The 19399-nt window shown below is 44.1% G+C and overlaps 1 protein-coding gene across 1 annotated transcript in view; it reads right to left on the minus strand.

The window, feature by feature from the left end:
• LAYN (layilin) overlaps positions 1 to 6073 on the minus strand; it is a 37885-nt gene extending 31812 nt beyond the window's left edge. The window contains exon 1 of the mRNA XM_033919015.1: positions 5540 to 6073. Within this exon, the coding sequence (XP_033774906.1) occupies positions 5540 to 5612 (73 nt within the window). The 5' untranslated portion in view covers positions 5613 to 6073. The remainder of the gene's footprint in view (positions 1 to 5539) is intronic.
• Between the last annotated feature and the right edge of the window lie 13326 nt (positions 6074 to 19399).

The raw sequence follows: 19399 nt of genomic DNA on the forward strand, positions 1-19399 counted from the left end.
AGGAGGGATATTCTCTCCAATGCTGCCCCCGCCTTAATTTAAAAAAAGGCAGAAAGAAAGAGGGGGCGGAGGCACCGTTGCTGTTTCTGCAAGGAGAGTCCGGAGCAAGCTCACACAGCCGGGAGCTTCTCTGCATGGATATTAGCCACCACCAAAAAGAGCCACTCGAGCAGGTGGCTGCAGGCGCTCTGCTTCACTGCGCACTGGAAACGGCGGAGGCCCAGAGGCTGTTGCACGTTCTCGCTCGTGCTGGACCCGAAGCGCGTACAAACTTTCCACCTTGTGGGTAGAGCAAATTCGGCAGGCCGGATTAAAACAGTAAACGGGCCGGATATGGCCTGCGGGCCGTAGTTTGCCCATGTCTGTACTAGACCATGTGTTGCATCAGGAACAATGGAGTTGTGAGGATAAGATGTCAAGTAATCAGCCACGGGTATATGTGTCTGGAGTCACTTTATTGATAAATATGCTACAAAAGTCCATAGACTCCCCCAAACATTAATGCTAAACTGAACCTTCCTTCATTGTCAATATGCGTTTTTAAACCTTTGCCCCCTCAAAGTAAGCAGTCAAATGTATGTACCTATTTGGATTTTGACCACACCTTTTTCAAGATGTCTCTGTCCCTGGAGGCCTTGCAGTCTAACCCCCTCTTTTTCAAAGCCGCATAGCAAAAGCCCTTTAAATCTCTATGGGCTTCAGGGCAGTTACCGCAGTGGCAACCGCTAGCACGGCTTTGTAAAAGGGGGGAGGGGAGGGGTAAATTTGTACCTGAGGCAATGTTAGTTGGCCAAGACTACAAAGAGCAGGAGTAGGATTTGAACAGCACCCCTGGATTTTTTTGTCTGATGCTCTCACAGTACTGCAGAGCTGGCTAGGGAGGTATGAGGTGACGGGTCAAAAGCGCGTGAGGACAAAGGCGCGCCGACAACCCAGCGCAGACAACTGAGCGTAGGGCTTGATCGCACTGAAGGAAAGCCGTATTTTAAAGGGTTCTGACAGGGTGTGTGGGGGGGAACCCCCCCCACTCTACTTAATAGGGATCGCGCTGCCTCACGCTGCCATGTTCTGAGGGGGTGGGGGGGTGTAACCCCCACATTATACTGAAAACTTAACTTTTCCCCTAAAAAACAGGGAAAAAGTTAAGTTTCCAGTATAATGAGGGGGGTTACAACCCCCCAAACCCCCCACAACGCCAGCGCGATTTCTATTAAGTAAAGTGGAGGGGTTCCCCACCAACACCCCCCCGTCGGACCCCTTTAAAATACGGTGTTTCTTCGGCGCGATTAAGTCCTGCGCTCGGTTGTCGGCGCGCGCTTTTGACTAAGAAACGAGATATGAGGAGGGGGAGTTCCCCCCCCCCATAGGTGGAGTGGAAGAGTTTTCCATTCCTTTCCTGATAATTTCTAACATTCTGTTTCCTTTCTTAGCTGCTGCTGCACCACACTCAGCTGAGGGTTTCAACATATCCTCAACAACGACACCTGGATCCTTTTATTTGGCAGTGAAACTCCTAACATTGAGCCCTGCCTTAGGCAGTTATAGTTCAGATCCCTTTTCCCCACATGCATCACTTTGCCCTTGCTCACGTTAAACATTGTCTGCCATTTTGATGCCCAGTGGCCCAATCTCACAAGGTCCTCTTGTAACTTCATTAAATTTGCTGAGGACTCAAAAGTTATCTCACTAGTCATTTCCTTCTCTAGATCATTAATAATTATGTTAAAAAGCAGGAGCATTCGTTGCATGTAATTCCTATCAATGCATGCATTGTTGGCCTATGTTTTTAGCATCTCAGAGTGTATCTTGGTGGTTCAGGAGAATTTATAGGATGGCTGAGCCATTCTAAATGTTCCATGTTCAATGAGCAGAATAGAGGTCAGTAAGCAGGGTCTCAGCCACAATAAGAAACAGAGAGAAATGTACTCCTTTCAACCTGCTGCTATGTGGTAGGGATTTTATTTCCCTAATCATTCAGATTCTGCACTTCCTACAGCTTCAAGGAACAGGTGTATTTTAGTTTAATTAAATGGAACCTGCTTTTTACACTTTTAAATGTCTGCAATTTATTTTCTTTTAGACCTATTGAGCTTTTACAAAATAACAGAATTGTCCAGTTAAATTTGCCATGCTTTAGGTTGGATTCCTCTCTATCCAGCTCTTACTGCTTGTGTTCTCCCCTTCTCTCTTATGTTCTTTAGAACAGACAAAATGATAGGATACAATCTGGGCTCCTTTTGTTCTATAGTTCATTTGAATTTTGATGTCTTTAACTACAGAGATCCACCCCCCTCCCACCCCAGTTGAATTAGCTAGCTCTAACATCTGGTATATTTTCAGACAGGCCAGGGTTGGGGATGCTGCACAGTGTTTAAGGCCACAGAGCTGGGGGGGGGGGGGAGTGAAAAGAATCTTGACTATTGTACAGAAGTGGCCAGAGGGATTGCAGTTTGTTGGCCCATAGTCTTAAGGCCTTCAGTGGAATGGGTTTTGGTTGGACGTAAGGAGGTGGAGGGGACCCTTAAATGGGACTCCTATATCTGTGAATGAAGCCTCAAGGTATATCGTATTACCCCTAAATTTGGTTTGGAGGGGGGAAAGGGTAAATGAAATAGCACAATGCAGGCAGTTCAAACTGAGGAAACCTAAAGAATATAGGAGGAAAGAGGGAAGGGAAAGAAAAGGGGATGGGATTTATTTATTTAAAAAACTTTTACCCGGCTTACAATCAAAGCGGTTTACACTATATACAGGCACTTACTAGTTACCTGGTGTAATGGAGGTTTAAGTGACTTGCCCAGAGGCACAAGGAGATGCAGTGGGAATGAAAAGAGCCAAGCAAAATAAAAGTGATTCTATAGGTGTATACAAATTGGGTATGCAGAAGAATGTTGGAACTTCCCAGATATGTTCTGTCTGTAATCAGGAAAATATAAAATGTACTGGCAAAATGCATCAAATAGTGAATGATTTTTCTGTGGAGGAGTGAACATAAGAACATAAGAAATGCCTCCATCGAATCAGACCTTTGGTCCATCCAGTCCGGTGTCCCGCACACGTGGAGGCCAATCCAGGTGTTCCCTGTTTACGTCCTAGGTGTTCCCCGATGAAGACCCTATTTTCCCGTATACCTCAATGTGATTTGCAAGGAGGTGTGCATCCAACTTGCACTTGAATCCCATAATGGAGGTTTCCGTCACCACCTCCTCCGGGAGAGCATCCCAAGCGTCCACCACTCGCGGTGGCGTAGTGGTTAGAGCTGCAGGCTCAGCGCCCTGAGGTTGTGGGTTCAAACCTTGCACTGCTCCTTGTGACCCTGGGCAAGACACTTAATCCTCCACTACCCAGGCCAGAAGAAAAACTGCTTGAAATACCTGTAAGTAAAACCACTTTGAATGTGGTTGTAAAACCACAAAAAGGCAGTATACAAGTCACAATCCCTTTCCCTCTATCTTCCTAGTCTGGGACCTCAGGAGCAAAATTAGCTTCAGTAAACAGGACAATAAACCACATTTTAGCTCTTACATGTACTGGGGAAATGCTTTTGTTTCCCACATCTAGATTTTAACAGAAAATACTTGTTTAATTGTTTGTGATCTAAAAGAATCCAAGATGTCTTCATATCACCTTAAAAGAAAGTTTAAAAATGATGTTGGGGGGACGGGAAGGAGATTCTATTTATCTTTTTGTGTGTGTGTGTTTAGATCAGTGAGATTAGAAAAATCTGCTAATCTCTTGATGTCTTGCAGTGCTCTGAACACTTTCCAACCTCTTATATAGATCTAATCTAGGAAGCAAAAGTGCCCCAAAAAACGTTTCAAAATGGCCTGAATTGTTCTTTTTCAGTTAAAACAAAACATGCAAAAAGCTTTGTAACAGTATGAAAATAGGAATGATTCTAAAATCTCTCTCATCGGGTACTTTTCTGCCCCTGGGACAATCTAAAATTGTCCCCAAGGCAATAGAGGGTTAAGTGACTTTGCAAAGATCACAAGGAGCCACAGCATAATTTGAATAAAGGTCCCCTAGATCTTGGCTGGCTGCTCTAACCAGTGGGCACAGTGAAGGGAGTTTGTTCAAGTACCCAAAGTAGAGAGTTGCGCAGGGACAAAAATCCCACCCATCCCCACCAAGGATCTTCTCCGTCCCCACCCGTCCCCGTCAGGATCCTCTCTGTCCCCCACCAATCCCTGCAAGGAATTACCTCTATCCCTGCTGGTCCTCATAAAAAGCAGCAATTACTTCTGACAGGATCATCAATTCCACAGTTTCTTTTGTGTTTGCGCTGCTGTTTTCCTTGTGGAATCTCTTTGGTGGAACCCTTTTTTTGTTTTCTGTTCAGGTAATTAACTTATAAACCCCCTCTTTTACTAAGGCTGACGTGTCCATTATATTATATGGACGAACCCTGCTTCCAAAGCCTTCCATCCCCGTGGGAGTCCCGTTGGCTAGAAGGGGGTCCCCGTGGGAGTCCCGTGGGTTAGGGGGGATTCCCGCGGGACCCCTGCAGGACCCACGGGATACCTGCGATCCCCGTTCCCGTGCAGACCTCTAACCCAAAGAGCCGCCCCTATAATCATTGATCCCTCTAAAAGAGTAGCCTGATGTGTGCAATATTTGGATCTTTTCCAGATAAGCCCCGCCAAAAAGTGAACCCCCGCCACAGTTTTAGCTAACACCATGCTAAGTGAATACTTGGGGAAAGTGATATACAAGGGGGGCTCCGCCCCCCCTTGAACACCCCCCCTGAGTCATTATTCAAATCATGTGAATAATTTCCTCGGAGGGCTTCAATAGTTTAACAATTTATAAGGTGGCGTGGCTTAAGTTTTCGCCCGTGCACTTTTTGCATTAGTGGTGGCAGGGCTTAAGTTTTCGCCCGTGCACTTTTTGCATTAGTGGCGGCGGGGCTTAAGTTTTCGCCCGTGCACTTTTTGCATTAGTGGCGGCGGGGCTTAAGTTTTCGCCCGTGCACTTTTTGCATTAGTGGTGGCGGGGCTTAAGTTTTCGCCCGTGCACTTTTTGCATTAGTGGCGGCGGGGCTTAAGTTTTCGCCCGTGCACTTTTTGCATTAGTGGCGGCGGGGCTTAAGTTTTCGCCCGTGCACTTTTTGCATTAGTGGCGGCGGGGCTTAAGTTTTCGCCCGTGCACTTTTTGCATTAGTGGCGGCGGGGCTTAAGTTTTCGCCCGTGCACTTTTTGCATTAGTGGTGGCGGGGCTTAAGTTTTCGCCCGTGCACTTTTTGCATTAGTGGCGGGGCTTATCTGGAAAAGACCCCAATATTTTTTTTTTTCATGTGAACAAGTTCTAAAAACCAGCCAGCATTAGCAATGCATTTCTATAGGTAAGGCACTTGATTTAATTTAACTCATTTTTTTTTTTTTCAATAGTTCAATTTTGTTTGAAAGTTGGCTCTGGTCAGTATTTTTGTGAGTGACCACGTAAAATGTATGAGCGATTGCTCAACCGCCGAGAGGAAACATAGCCTATGGTATTTGTACAAAATATAAAGCACATGTGTCAATGCACGGGAGCTTACCACTAGAGAGCTGGGATCCTCTGCAAAGGCTGGAGAAAAGCAGAAGGGCGGCCAACGCTTTAATAGGATCCATGCTTGCATTCTCTGGTCTCCTCTTTTCTCCTCAGTAGACAGAAGCTTCCTTAACTTCTCACCACAGCCTGTCAGCTGTGCCAACTGATGGTGGAAAAGAAGCAAACGGGTTCCAAGACCCACCCCCCTCCCCCCCCAGCTCTGAGAATGACGGTGGGCCAACAAAACTATGCAGCCTCACTCGCCAGTGCAGCAGCAGACATCCAGGGTCAATGCAAAAAGCCAAGTCCAGGAGTCTCCAGGCAGGATCAATAGAAGGCAGCCGCAGCGGGGCCAGTCCAGAGCCTGCTGCATCTTATCATTCAAGTGACAAGTTAAAGACACCCACCTCGGGGAGACGCTGACGCTTTCAAAACAGGGTCCCTGAGCAAGAATTTATGCGCAGAGAGCAGGGCTCAGCTCAAGACGATGAAAGCTGCTCCTCTGGCTTTTGCGGTTTAGTTTCCTAAAGCTGTAGCACAAAAGGGGCGGGGAAGGAGAGGCAGGGGCGTGGTTGATCTTTTCTCGGGGAGGGAGGGGGGGTGAAACATTTTTTTCATGAGTTTCCTCTCGTCCGGAAGAATCTGGACTGGAGCAGGGAGGAAATAGCTCATAGTGAGAGGACTTGGCTGGATTTAACAGCCATGCTCTGAAACAACTAGCTCCTTTTTTTTTTTTTTTTTGCTTCGGATTCCCTTTTTCTTTCATTTATATTCGGCCTATTCGGGAAGGGGTAAAACGCGGACCTGACGGACCTCGCGGATCAGAGCCAGAGACCAGTGCTGGAGTGGCTCTAAAACCAATCCTTTAAACTGGTTTCCTGCAGCCCCAGTAAATCGGCTCTGACAGACCTCGGTGACATTTTAGCGCTGAGACAGAACCGTCAGCGCTAAATTGTCACCGAGCTCTGTCAGAGCCAGAAACTTTACAAGCGGCAGATCCGCGTTTTACCCCTTCCTGGTCTATTCTACCATTCTATGCGGATTACAAATTATTCAGGTACTCGAGCATTATTCCTTAACTGTCCCGGCAGGCTCCCACTCTATCTAATGTACTTGGGGCAATGGGGATTAAGTGACTCGGCCAGGGTCACGAGGAGTAGTGAGGGCATTTGAACCCACAACCTCAGGGTGCCAAGGCTGTAGCGACCCCCAACATGGCTCAAAAGCACAGCACAAAGCAGTTGAAATTACACTCGGGGGGGGGGGGGGATTAGGCTGGGGAAAAGAATGAATGCAATCCCTGTTCAGCAATAACCCCACCCCCCTCCCTCCAACTAGTTCTGGGAAGAAGTTGAGCTGGGATTAATGTCTTTTTTAGTGTCTCCTCTCTGTTTCCTGGCTTCCTGGATAGAAGTCTCTGTCCCTCCAGTGTTTATTTTCCTGCTCTTCCTCATCTTCCTGCTGATGTGCCTCTCGCTTTTCCTGGACGGTCAGGAAAAGCAGAAAGGTTGATGAAGGCCATTTATCTTCCTGGGAAATAATTCTTGAACTTTGCATCCATAGGTTGGGACAGGCAAACTAACAGGATTAGATACTGTATGATGGGCAGTAAGTGCAGCCCTTATCGCTCAGATTCAAACACCAGCTTGCCATTTTATTTTAACATTTGCTCCTTTTTACATTGACTGAAATAATTGAGTTATGCTTTTAGCCCAGGGGTTACATCAAAGTCGCCAGCTCCTTACCTAGGGAAACTGCATTTTTTTTTGTTGTTGTTGTCGTCAGAAATGTGCAGCCTCCCACCATCTCCCATGTAAAAGTTTTGTTTTTGCCACATTTCACTAAAGGATTCTGTATCTCTTTCTCTCAACATACCACAAAGTACAACTGTGACATTTGGAAATCCTGCTCCCACTCACTTGGTAGCCTTACATTAAGTTTGGACTGCGAGTGATTTGCATCCTGTGCTTTATCGTTCACATTACATAGTAACAGTAAATGACGGCAGAGGGAGAGACCTGTGTGGCGAGCGGTCCATCCAGTTTGCCCGACAGCCGCATTCAGTTTTGAGGCAATGCTATCTTGCACGTCACATGGTAACATAGTAAATGACAGCAGGCAAAGACCTGAAAGGTTCATCCAGTCTGCCCAACAGTCACACTCGTTAATTTGTTTTTCGTTGGCATTGTCCTTAGGTTCCAACTACTGAAGTAGCCATTGAAACCCACTCCAGTCTATCCAAAACATTTTATTTGCACGACATGGACCAGGGGTAGGGAACTCCGGTCCTCGAGAGCCATATTCCAGTCGGGTTTTCAGGATTTCCCCAATGAATATGCATGAGATCTATTTGCATGCACTGCTTTCAATGCATATTCATTGGGGAAATACTGAAAACCCGACTGGAATACGGATCTCGAGGACCGGAGTTCCCTACCCCTGACATAGACCTTAAAAGTCTGCTTGGCACTGTCCTTACATTCCGAACTACCTTACCTTTGAAGCCCTCTCCAGCTCATCTTAAACCAAATTGCCTTATATGGGACACAGACCGTTCACATTTGCCCAGTACTGCCATTAGTTCAGCACAGGTGGAGTTTCCCGCATCACCAGCAATCCCTCCTACCGGAACCCCCCTGCAAACCCCCGCAAGCATCGCCAGCAGGAGGGATGCCCAGTCCCTCCTACTGGACACCCCACTCTCACAAAAGTTCACCGGCAAGAGGAATGCCCAATCCCTCTTGCGGACACCGCCCACCCCGTCAAACTTTTGATTATCGCTACAGGGCGATTAAGTCTAGGTTGGCCCATGTCCTGACTACCTCCTGCCCTAAACACTCCTCCAAAACCACCCTTTTGAGTTCTGGGTGCATAGCGAGATTCAGAGGCCTAAAAAGTTTCTGAATATGTTAAAAAACTGGTTTCGATTATCGGCACTTGGACAACCTTTCTTTTAGGTCATCCAAGTATGACTTAGGCCGTTTTTGGATATATTTTTGTTTTGAATATGAAACCCATATTGTCTGAATTTATTGCCAAGAATTCTTTTTCCTGACATAGTAATATGCAGCTCATCATTACAAGCGAGACTGAACAAATTGCAGCTCTACACTCTCGAAGAACGCAGGGAGAGGGGAGACATGATTGAGACATTTAAATACATCACCGGACATGTCAAGTTGGAAGATGTATTTTCTTTCTCAAAGGACCCTCAGCCACAAGAGGGCATCCGCTCAAACTCAAGGGCGGGAAATTTCATGGCGACACCAGGAAGTATTTCTTCACTGAAAGAGTGGTTGATCATTGGAACGAGCTGCCAGTACAGGTGATCGAGGCCAACAGCATGCCAGATTTTAAGAATAAATAGAATGCCTATGTGGGATCCCTACAAGGGTCGAGTTAAGGAATTGGGTCATTACGTGTGGGATCTCTAGGAGAGTAGACTTAGGGGGGCGGGTCAGTAGAGTGGGCAGACTTGATGGGCTATGGCCCTTTTCTGCCATCATCTTTCTATGTTTCTATATTCTTTGGTTTATCCATGCATTACTCCATCCTCCTATGTACCTAAAGCCTTCTTGATGACACCAGACTTTGAGCCACTTATTGAAGTTTTCAGTAATTTGTAATCTTCCCTCTCCCTTTCCATAAGCAAATAGTATTACTTCTGAAAAAGCTACAGTCCTTAGCAAAGGTTTTAACCCCTCCCCAGCTCTCTTAAAGCTCTCTTTACCAAAAATGTGGTACTGTTGGCTAAGTCATTTGATCCCAGGTGGATAACAACATTAGTGTTAGAATCCTTAGTTTCTTCTCTAATTATAGAAACACGATGGCAGATAAAGGCCAAATGGCCCATCTAGTCTGTCCATCCGCAGTAACCATTATCTCTTTCTGATTCTGAGAGATCTCACGTGCGTATCCTACACCTTCTTGCATTCAGTCAGCATTTGTCTGATGATTCTGGAAGGCATTTCACTATGTTAGACTCCTTGGACTGTGTACTAAGATTAATGCCACTGAATGGAGTCCCCTAACAGCAACAGTTTTCTAGTTTGAGTTTCTTTATTTGTGATTTGGGGGTGTTTTTCCTCGAACTATTTTCATTGGTTCAGGTTCAACCTCAGTGCTTTTTTTCTGGAGTATCACAATGCTCTAATGGAGCAAAAAAATTCATAGGAACAACAATTGTGAGGCTAGATATTTCTGTGTCACATGTCATAGTCTATCTGAGCCTACTGTGACCCATCTATTCCTGGGCTGTTTTATTCTTTGAGGCAGTGGTGGCAAATCAATGTGATTGTGTAGCAATGGAAGCTATTTTAATTTCATCCAATTCCTGCTTAAGTTTACTGGGCTCCTTTTTTATACTAGCATGCCTTAAGCTCCCAGATGGTGTGCCTTTGAACAAAAGCACCACAGTTATTACACTGAATAAAAGTCGTCTTAATTGGTTAGAATGGATATGAATAGGTGTACAATGATAGGGTTGTCTGCAAAAATACCTGTGTGTAACTGAGGAGCATCCTTAATGATTACTGGGTTGTCTATATATAAACGAGCAGCAAACCCAGAAGTGGATGGGGTATGGGGGATAAGGAGGCTGAGTGGGCACAGTTATTTTTATTAAGTAGAAAAAAAATTAGCTATATTGATTCTTCACTAAACTAAACTAAACTAAACTTTAGGTTTGTATACCACATCTTCTCCACAATCGTAGAGCTCGGCACGGTTTACAGGAGTTGGGAGAGAAAGGAACTCCAATGAAGGGTTAAAGGATAGAGTAAGAAGAATAATTAGAGGGCTTAGAATGCCAAAGATGGAGTAAGTATTACATTTTTGAGAATAGCCAGGTTTTCAGATGTTTGCGGAAGAGTTGGAGAGAGCTCAGGTTCCGAAAAGGGGAGGTAAGGTTGTTCCAGAGCTCGGTGAATCTGAAGGGGAGAGAGATCCCTAGTTTTCCTGCATGGGAAATGCTTTTTAATGAGGGGAAGGATAGTTTTAATTTGTGGGTGGGTCTGGTGGTATTAGGATTTGAGGAGTTCCAAGAGAGTGGGATAAAGGGAGGGAGGATGCCGTAGGATTTTGAAAGTTAGGCAGGCGCATTTAAAGTGGACCCTGGCGATTATCGGAAGCCAGTGAAGCTTCACAGTGATTTTGTGATGTCAGTATGTGTAAAGACATATGGGAGATCAAATTTAAGAGAAAAACAACCAGACAAGGATATGGGGATAACTTAAAATTAGAAAACTGCTAAGCTTGTGGTTTAGAACCAACAGTTCCCTGACTTTTCCAAAGCCTGATTCCCTGTGTTCGCCTGGCAGTGACTGGGAAGTTTGGTTTCAAACCTGCCCCTAGTGTTCACCTGTTTCTGACCCTCATGTTGTTCCAGCTGGCCTGGGTTGAAGCTGGAAAATGTGGAAATGTTGCTCCCTGGGGTCGATCAAAAGAACACACAGAGTCGAACTGGAGCAATATAAACTGCAGACGCGTTGTGTGCTATGTATTTAAGTAATGTCAAATGAGGCTGAGGCCTGGATGCAGAAAGCTATGTGTTAGAGCTGTATACTAAAGCTTTGGCACACAGTCCCCTAACATTTGCATTTAAAAAACAGTATGCAAATAAGTTGTGCCCATAAAGGAGGGAATTCAACAAACAGTGCCAAAACGTAGGGCTCCTTTTACGAAGGTGCGCTAGCGTTTTTAGCACACGCACCGGATTAGCGCACGCTATAGCTGAAAAACTACTGCCTGCTCAAGAGGAGGCGGTAGCGGTTAGCGTGCGGGGCATTTTAGCGCACGCTATTCCGCGCGTTAGGGCCCTAACGCGCCTTCATAAAAGGAGCCCTTAGGCACCCAAAAAAATTCAGCACTAAATGTGAGAACGGGCTACTGGGTTTGATGAACCATTGGGCTGATCCAGTAAGGCTATTCTTATGTTATTCTATAAAGGACACGCACCTTATACAGAATAGTGTTTACCGTGAATCCCATGCCTAACTTTTGGGTGCCAGACTTATACCTGTGGAAACCTGGTGTAAATATGCTGGTGTAACTATCACTGGCCCAGAACAATATATGGTTGTTTTACATCAGTTTTTTAATTATTTATTTTTTCATCTCTTATTTTTATATGCACATAATTCTACATATACAAGACCTTCATTAAAATGTGGTATAAATATTATACAGTGCTCAGAAAATGACTACATGTAGCACTTGTGCTTATTTTTCAACACTATCGTGAAACAGCACCCGTTTTCAATCATCGCACTTTTCTAGGACATGTCCACTTTTTCATCTTGGTACCAACAGCTTCAGTTTTCTCATTTCTCTTCAAAAGACTTTTGCTGTAACTGCGATGTCTTTTAAAGGTGCTTAAAAAAAAATCTTCGGTGTACTAGCGCCCAACTTAGCACAGTTAGTCAGTATTCTGTAATTCATAAGAACATAAGTAGTGCTTCCGCCGGGTCAGACCAGAGGTCCATCCCGCCCAGCAGTCCGCCCCCGCGGCGGCCCAACAGGTCATGACCTGCCTTAATCACCAGAAGGGGCCCCCTAGGTTTCTCATCGAAGTCCTATCTTCCCATCAATGTCCTAACCCTCCGGCCTTGCACTTGCACGACCTGGTGAGCTGTCTATACTTATGCAACACCCCAGCACCTCCCTCAGTACCCCACGATCCCCTTTTCCCTCAGGAATCTGTCCAATCCCTGTTTGAATCCCTGTACTGTACTCTGCCGGATCACTTCCTCCGGGAGCGCATTCCATTTGTCCACGACCCTTTGGGTGAAGAAAAACTTCCTTGCATTTGATTTGAACCTATCTCCCTTCAGTTTCTCTGAGTGCCCCCTTGTACCTGTCGTCCCTTTTAGTCTGAAGAACCTGTCCCTGTCCACCCTCTCTATGCCCCTAAGTATTTTGAAGGTCTCTATCATATCCCCCCTGAGCCTCCTTTTTTCCAGACACAACTTTTCAGAATGCCCCCGACATGCCCTCTAGCCATACCCCTTTTTGAGCTATGCGCCATGAGAGTAAAGCGCCGTGCCTTATAGAATAGCGTGCATTCAGAAGCTCTTGCAAATGTTAATAAGTGTCGATTAACATCAATAATTGGTTGTTGGCACCCAGGGCCGGCTTGAAAGGTTATGGTGCCCTGAACCAACTTCGCTGGCAATACCCCCCTACCCTCAAAGCTTAAGCTTTCGCTCCTTCTCTCTCCAGCCCCTAGTCTGGCATTGCTCCTGCTCCTCTCTCCTCTTTCCCTCATGGCCCTCTAAACATTAAGGTAGGAAACTGCAGGCAGGACAAGACTGATGGAAACCCAAGACTGGTCAAAAGCAGCTTGTTGTACTTACTGGCAAGCAAGGAGGGAGGGAGGGGACTATGGCCGGACTAGGGTCTATGGAGAGAAGGAGGAGAAAGCTTTGGACTGGCGGTGAGCTCAGGGACCAGGGATTTTGGAGCCCTGTATCTCCAGCGCCCTGGTCCACTGGTTGCACTGGCACAGTTAGCACCCGGTTCAGAGTTCATTATCCAATTTATTTGCATATGCAACTTTGGGCACCATATATAGAAGTCAGAGGAAAATGCGCAGACATGGGAGAGCACAGCAGAAGCACGCACCCATGGGTCTGTGTTAACAAGATATATTTGATGAACAAAAAAAATCTGTATTGTGGCATGGAGTTACAAGCGTATATAATGTTAGAATGCTCTTTCACACATACACATTCATATTGAACTATCTTATAATATCAGCTCTCTGGCACTTCACTGTTTGTTTTAGCACACCTTGCCTTCAGTTCTTCAGCTCTACCATATTTTGTTTGTCCCATCCCATTTAACAAAACCAGAAAAACATTGCAGAGCCTTTTTGCTCCCAGTGAAGAGAGGAAATAGGCACCAAATCCTCATTAACACTGGCCACAGATAAACAAATTTGCTTTTTACGCCTCCTCAGACCTGGTCTTAAAGCCCCTGCGTTCTGCCTTCGGTTCTGAGCTTTTCTTAGCGTCTGGGTTTAACAGCTAATACCTTCATTACCATGAGATTTAAATCTTTGTAAAAGCTTTGCAAAACATAAAAGCAGGGTATTTGATATACCACTTTACTGTGGTACAGCCAAAGCAGTTTACACTTTATACACAGATACATTGTCCTTAGTAAATGACCTTGGACAAGTCACTTCACTCAAAGGGTTTACCAATGATTGGGTTGAGAAACCCAGCATGCCGGTCTGGTTTTCAAGATAGCCACAATGAATATGCATGAGATATCTTTGTAGAGATATCTTTGTATACAATAGAGGCAGTGCATGCAAATTCATCTCATGCATATTCATTGTAGATTTCTTGAAAACCAGACTAACCTGAAGTTCTCCAAGGATAGGGTTGAGCAACCCTATCCATTTTCTCAGATTGTAAATCTGTTGAAATAAGAAAGTAATTGACTGGGGTAGCCATCCAAATGATTATAAAAAATTTGAAAAATGTTGATCGTTTCAATTTTACTCATTATGTTTAGTTTATAGATACAAAAAAATGATATTTATGCAAGGAGGTAATAAATGGTTTAAAAGGGTATGGGGGTCCATTGACTAACTTTATTGATAATACTTGAATGATATTTCCCTTTAGTTCTGATTAGAATTTACACATCCAGGGAGAGGGTGGGAGAGAGGGAGATATTATATTGAGATTATTTTCATGATTATATGAAAATAGGAGGGGGGGTGAAAATATTTATATATTTATTTGAAAGTTGTAAGTGCTATTTTTTAATATATTGTGTAATGTATTTATGTATTCGTTATTTTAAGTTTCAAAATGAATACAGAATTATAAAAAAAAAAAAAAAAGAAATAAGAAAGTAACTTGAGTGCCTGTTTGTAAATTCCTTGAACTCAAATTTGGAAAGGCAGGCAATCAAATTCAAATCCCACTGTCTTACAGTTTTGGATAACTGGTGTTAAAAACCATATTACCATATGATAAATTGGTCAAATGTGCTTATTTACTACTTATTTACTTCTGCTCCTTGGATTTAAGAAAACCCACATGGAAACTTCATTGAAAGCAGGCAAGAGTCAATTTTGTTATTTTGTGGTAGCAATGAGCTTGGTGTGACTACAAGAGCAACCTGCTGGGTAAATTTGAACAGAAAGACTTCAGCTGGGATTTCAACCATTTGACCAGTCAAGCCCCAACATGTTTGCTAAATCCTGGGGCTACTGCCGTTTACGACTATTCTTTGCTGATGCTGAATTCATAATGGGCTTTTCCAGTTTGATTAATTTGAGCTTTTAGCTACTTTACTACAACAGCCCACATGAGGCCTGATGCTCTAAAATCATACGGCCTCTTTTACAAAGCCGCGTGGCAACAGCCCCGAAGCCTTTTTAATTTCTATGGCTTCAGGGCCGTTAGTGCAGCGCAGCCACTAGTGTGGCTTTGTAAAAGAGGCCGATAGTTAAAATCTTATGGGTCACTGTGGTGATGATAAATTCTGCGACTTGAAAATGACAATTGATGTTGAAACAATTTCACATACAAATGAGTTTTGCAGAGATCCACCGTAATCCCATCTGATCAGTTGTTGAAAAAGCGACTGACATGCACAGAGCCAGCAGGGGAAGCCCCAAAGCAGCCTCCTGCCGCTCAGCTGTTCAGGGCAGGAAGACTTTCTTTTTTTTAATGGGCATAGATGTGCATATGTTACACCCATCCCAATGGCCCCCGAACACACACACACACAAAAAAAAAATCAGCAGGAATGCCCACTCCCCCCTGCCTCAGCCACCCCACCTGTGAAGATCATGAGCATGAGGGAAGTCCACTCCCTCTTCCCTTGGACACCCAGACCCCTCACGCCTCCAACCCCCCCCATGAAGATTGTCAGCAGGAGGGATCACCACTCCCTCCTGCCTCGGTCACCCAGACCCCATCATGCCCCTGACCCCCCATGCTTTATTCAGAAGACAGCAGGTGGGATGCCTACTCCCTCTTGCCGACAGGCCTGCCAAATGGAAAGCCTTCCCGGTGCATCCTGGGATGGATTGATTGGTTCAGATCCCTAAAGCCCTTCCTGGTTCATCCTGGGATCCTGGGTCTAAGGCCCCTTCCATAGGATGCACCGAGTAAGGGAACTGGCCTAAGACTCTGATTAGTTCAGATACTGAGGAGGAACCTAAAATTCTGCTTCAGATACCTAAGGCCTCTCCCAGGATTCTCCAGGAAGGGGAAGGCTCACCATTTTGAAGAAGCGGGCCTGCCGGCAGGAGGGAATGGGCATCCTTCTTGCTGTCTTCTGAATAAAGCTATAGAAACACATCTACCCACTTCACCCATTTTTTAAAAATATAAACTCTTTAGAAACCTCATTATTTGTAATTTTATTCATTTAAAATGGCTCCTTCCTCAATTATTCCCACCTAATTTTGTTTTTCCCAATCATGGTTTCTGCCAGCTAATTCAAAACCTATTTACCTTTCACTGTGTTTCTTAGCTACATGGTACGCTCTATGGAGTAGGGATCATTTCTTCTGAATCTCTGTACAGTGCTACATAGATTTGCCATACATTATACAGTGCAAATAACAGTAATAACCCAGGGCCTCATGACATCCAGCAGAGATTGCCAGGAATTGAGGATGAGGATTGTGATTGAGTTTAATTACCAGAAGCTCCAGGAAGAGAAGGAACAGGTACATATCTTTCATATACCTAATAATGCTTCTGCTCAAGGAGCTCATGGTCCTTATCTAATCTGCCAACAAATTCAATGTTGCTGTCAGTGTCTTTCATTGTGTGAGAAGAAGGGGAATAACAACTCTATCCTGAAACAAGACTAGCTGGAAATGTTTGACAGAAGAGGAAATCCTGTTTAGAAGTCCTTTTCATCCTGAAATAGTTACTAACCCCCCCTCCCTCTTATCAAGCTGCATTGGAGGTTTTTAGCATGGGGCAGCAAGGTAAGTGCTCCGATGCTCATAGGAATTCTATGAGTGTCAGAGCATTTTACCGTCTATTAGCAAAAAATGTCTTTTAAGCACAATTATATATTCACTTAAAATAGTTTTAATTGATTAACTCAATAAATAATCTAATGTGGTATAATGTGATGTGCTCAGTACAACTCCTTCATAGCCATATCTGAGATAAGGGCCACGAATTGAAGGGAACCATCATGACATCATCGTGTTCCCACCATTCACTGTATAAAGAATAACCAGTAAAGTTATGTACTTATCTGAATCAAATACTGCCAGTGAATGTTAGTGGCTTGCTGAATTCAGGTCCTTTCTCAGGTGTGGCCGAACCCCCATATCCACCATGTTAGTGCTGTAAGTACTGTATTTTCACGCATATAACGCACGCGTTATACACGATTTTACAAACCGAGCATAACCATGCGCATTATATGTGTGAGCGCGTTATACAATTTTTTTTCCCCATTGCAATCCCCCCTGCGAACCGGCATCCTCCCCCCCCACTCGCGTCACCCCCCCCCCCTGCGATCCTACATCCCCCCCAGCACCGCAAAGACATCGCTTACCCCGATTGGGCACCGGCACCAGCACCAATGCACAGGATGTGCCAGTGCCCGAAGATCCTCCCTCTTCCCTGTGCTGGGCTGGACTGGGCTTTGAGCATTTGCGCATGCTCAAAGCCTTCTGGTCTCGCTCTCTCCAAGATTCTCAGATTAAGAATCTCGGAGAGAATGAGACCAGAAGGCTATGAGCATGCGCAAATGCTCAAAGCCCAGTCCAGCCCAGCACAGGGAAGAGGGAGGATCTCCCTCGCACCGCCCAGCCCAGCCCAGGCGAGGGAGGATCTTTGGGCACTGGCACGCCCTGTGCATTGGTGCTGGTGCCGGTGCCCAATCGGAGTAAGCGATGTCTTTGCGGTGCTGGGAGGAATGTAGGATCGTGGGGGGGGAGGTGGGTGACGCGAGCGGGGGGGGGAGGAGGATGCCGGTTCGCAGGGCCAGAAGAGGGAGCAAGCGGGGGGTGGCGGGAGGAGGTTTTAGCAGCATGCGCGGTATACGCGTGTGCGTGCTATATAGAATTTTTTTTACATAAATGCGTTGTTCCCGCACGCTATACGCGTATGCGTGTTATACACGTATGCGCGTTATATGTGTGAAAATACGGTATTCATAAATCTTTATATTCATTTACCGTGCCAGCCTGTGATATAAACCTCTAGTGCAGCTTGATAAAATGGGCTATATATTAATTTATTTACATTTACATGTCATCATAACCAAAATGGTTTACAGTAGAGCAAACATACTAAAACCTTATACAAGACATAAATGCTTAGTAGAAAACAAAAATACCCTTTGTACAATAGTTGTCAAATCTTTGCGCTTCACTTAGAAGCCAACACATACCAATCCCAATCAATCATCCACTGGAGAAAGCTTGCAGAAAGGTCTTCAAGGATTTTTTGAATTGCTGCAGTGAAAAGCTGAAACAAATGTAGCCTGGCAGATCATTCCAAAGCCGTGGACCCTCAATAAAAGCATACGATATACATAGTCTCAGCATAGTACACCTGGCACAGATCTGGTACCTTAATAAACCTCAAAAATCTTTGTGAAACACACTAAATCCTTGTGAGATGGCTAAAACACAAGACGAAGTGTCCAAACTGGAACTATTGGAGAAATATCATTAGGATCTCAAGCGCTCACAGCTAAAAGCCCGATGTATTTTTCAAGCTAATAACCATAGGTGAGCTATCATTGGTCCTGTGAATTCTCCTATTTTAATTTATTTTTTATCAAAAACTTTTTTTATAAATAAATATATATTTTTTTAGTATTTTAAATATGATATAAATCCTATTTTGCTTCATAAAAGCTGCATTGCAATCCTTTCTTTGATTCATATACTGGTTTTCGATTGATAGATAGTACTCTCTCACTCAAAATTGTAACTTAAAGAGTACTTAGCTTCATGACGACGGAAGATCTCCGTTTCGCTCATTATTTTTTATAAGAGCTTCATCAGGAAAAGCACCAGCATTACCACTGCAAATGAAACAAAACAGCGCTCAAACTTCGAATACTTAACATATTTTACTATAAATACTTGTGTTAAGTGCTTGCATTAAAGAAAACTATATGGCGGTCCTTCCAGTTACACTTTTAAATATCCTATTTCTCTCCAACGTTTTTCAGGAACTCTTTAACATTTTAAAGCACCTTTAAAACTTTTTTTATATATAAAACTTATTTTTAAACTTTTTTTATCTTTGTTCCTAATCAACTACTACCAAACCGCTAAACCTTATGTCTTTTCTGTCTTTTTTACAGCATCTATGGGTTTACTCCAATTCTTATTTCAGAAACATGAAACATGCGATTTACGCACAGCATTCTGTAATCGTAAACTAAGCTTACTCACCACATTTGCTAATGTTAACCGAATTATAAAGTTAACATGTCGGAAAACTGCGAATCGCAGAAGCACAAAGTACATATCCTTATTTCTCGCCGTCTTCAAAGACACCCAGCTCAAATCTAGTTTTTAAAAGATGTGAGGGCGTCTGATGTCACATCCGGTTCCGCCTACTTTGTGCCTACACTATGTCATTCAAGCAAATGTATCAGTCAGTATTGTCAAATGGAAGATTTTGTAGAAAACCATAAACCGCCTAATGCAGTTATTCACAATCAGCGTTTTCAGTTGGAAATTTTTTTTTAAAAAAACAACATAAATCGCCAACCATAGATGTCAGCAGAGAATTTTACCAAAGTAAAACCAAAAATTGTTTGGCGATGCTTATTTTGATTTTTAGCAATGCTTATTTTTTATGCACAGCCCAAAAGATCTTAGAATGACTTCTCAAAGCAGTTTTAAATA

The sequence above is a fragment of the Geotrypetes seraphini genome, chromosome 13 (genome assembly GCF_902459505.1).
Source record: "Geotrypetes seraphini chromosome 13, aGeoSer1.1, whole genome shotgun sequence".
In the NCBI taxonomy this organism is placed as follows: domain Eukaryota; kingdom Metazoa; phylum Chordata; class Amphibia; order Gymnophiona; family Dermophiidae; genus Geotrypetes; species Geotrypetes seraphini.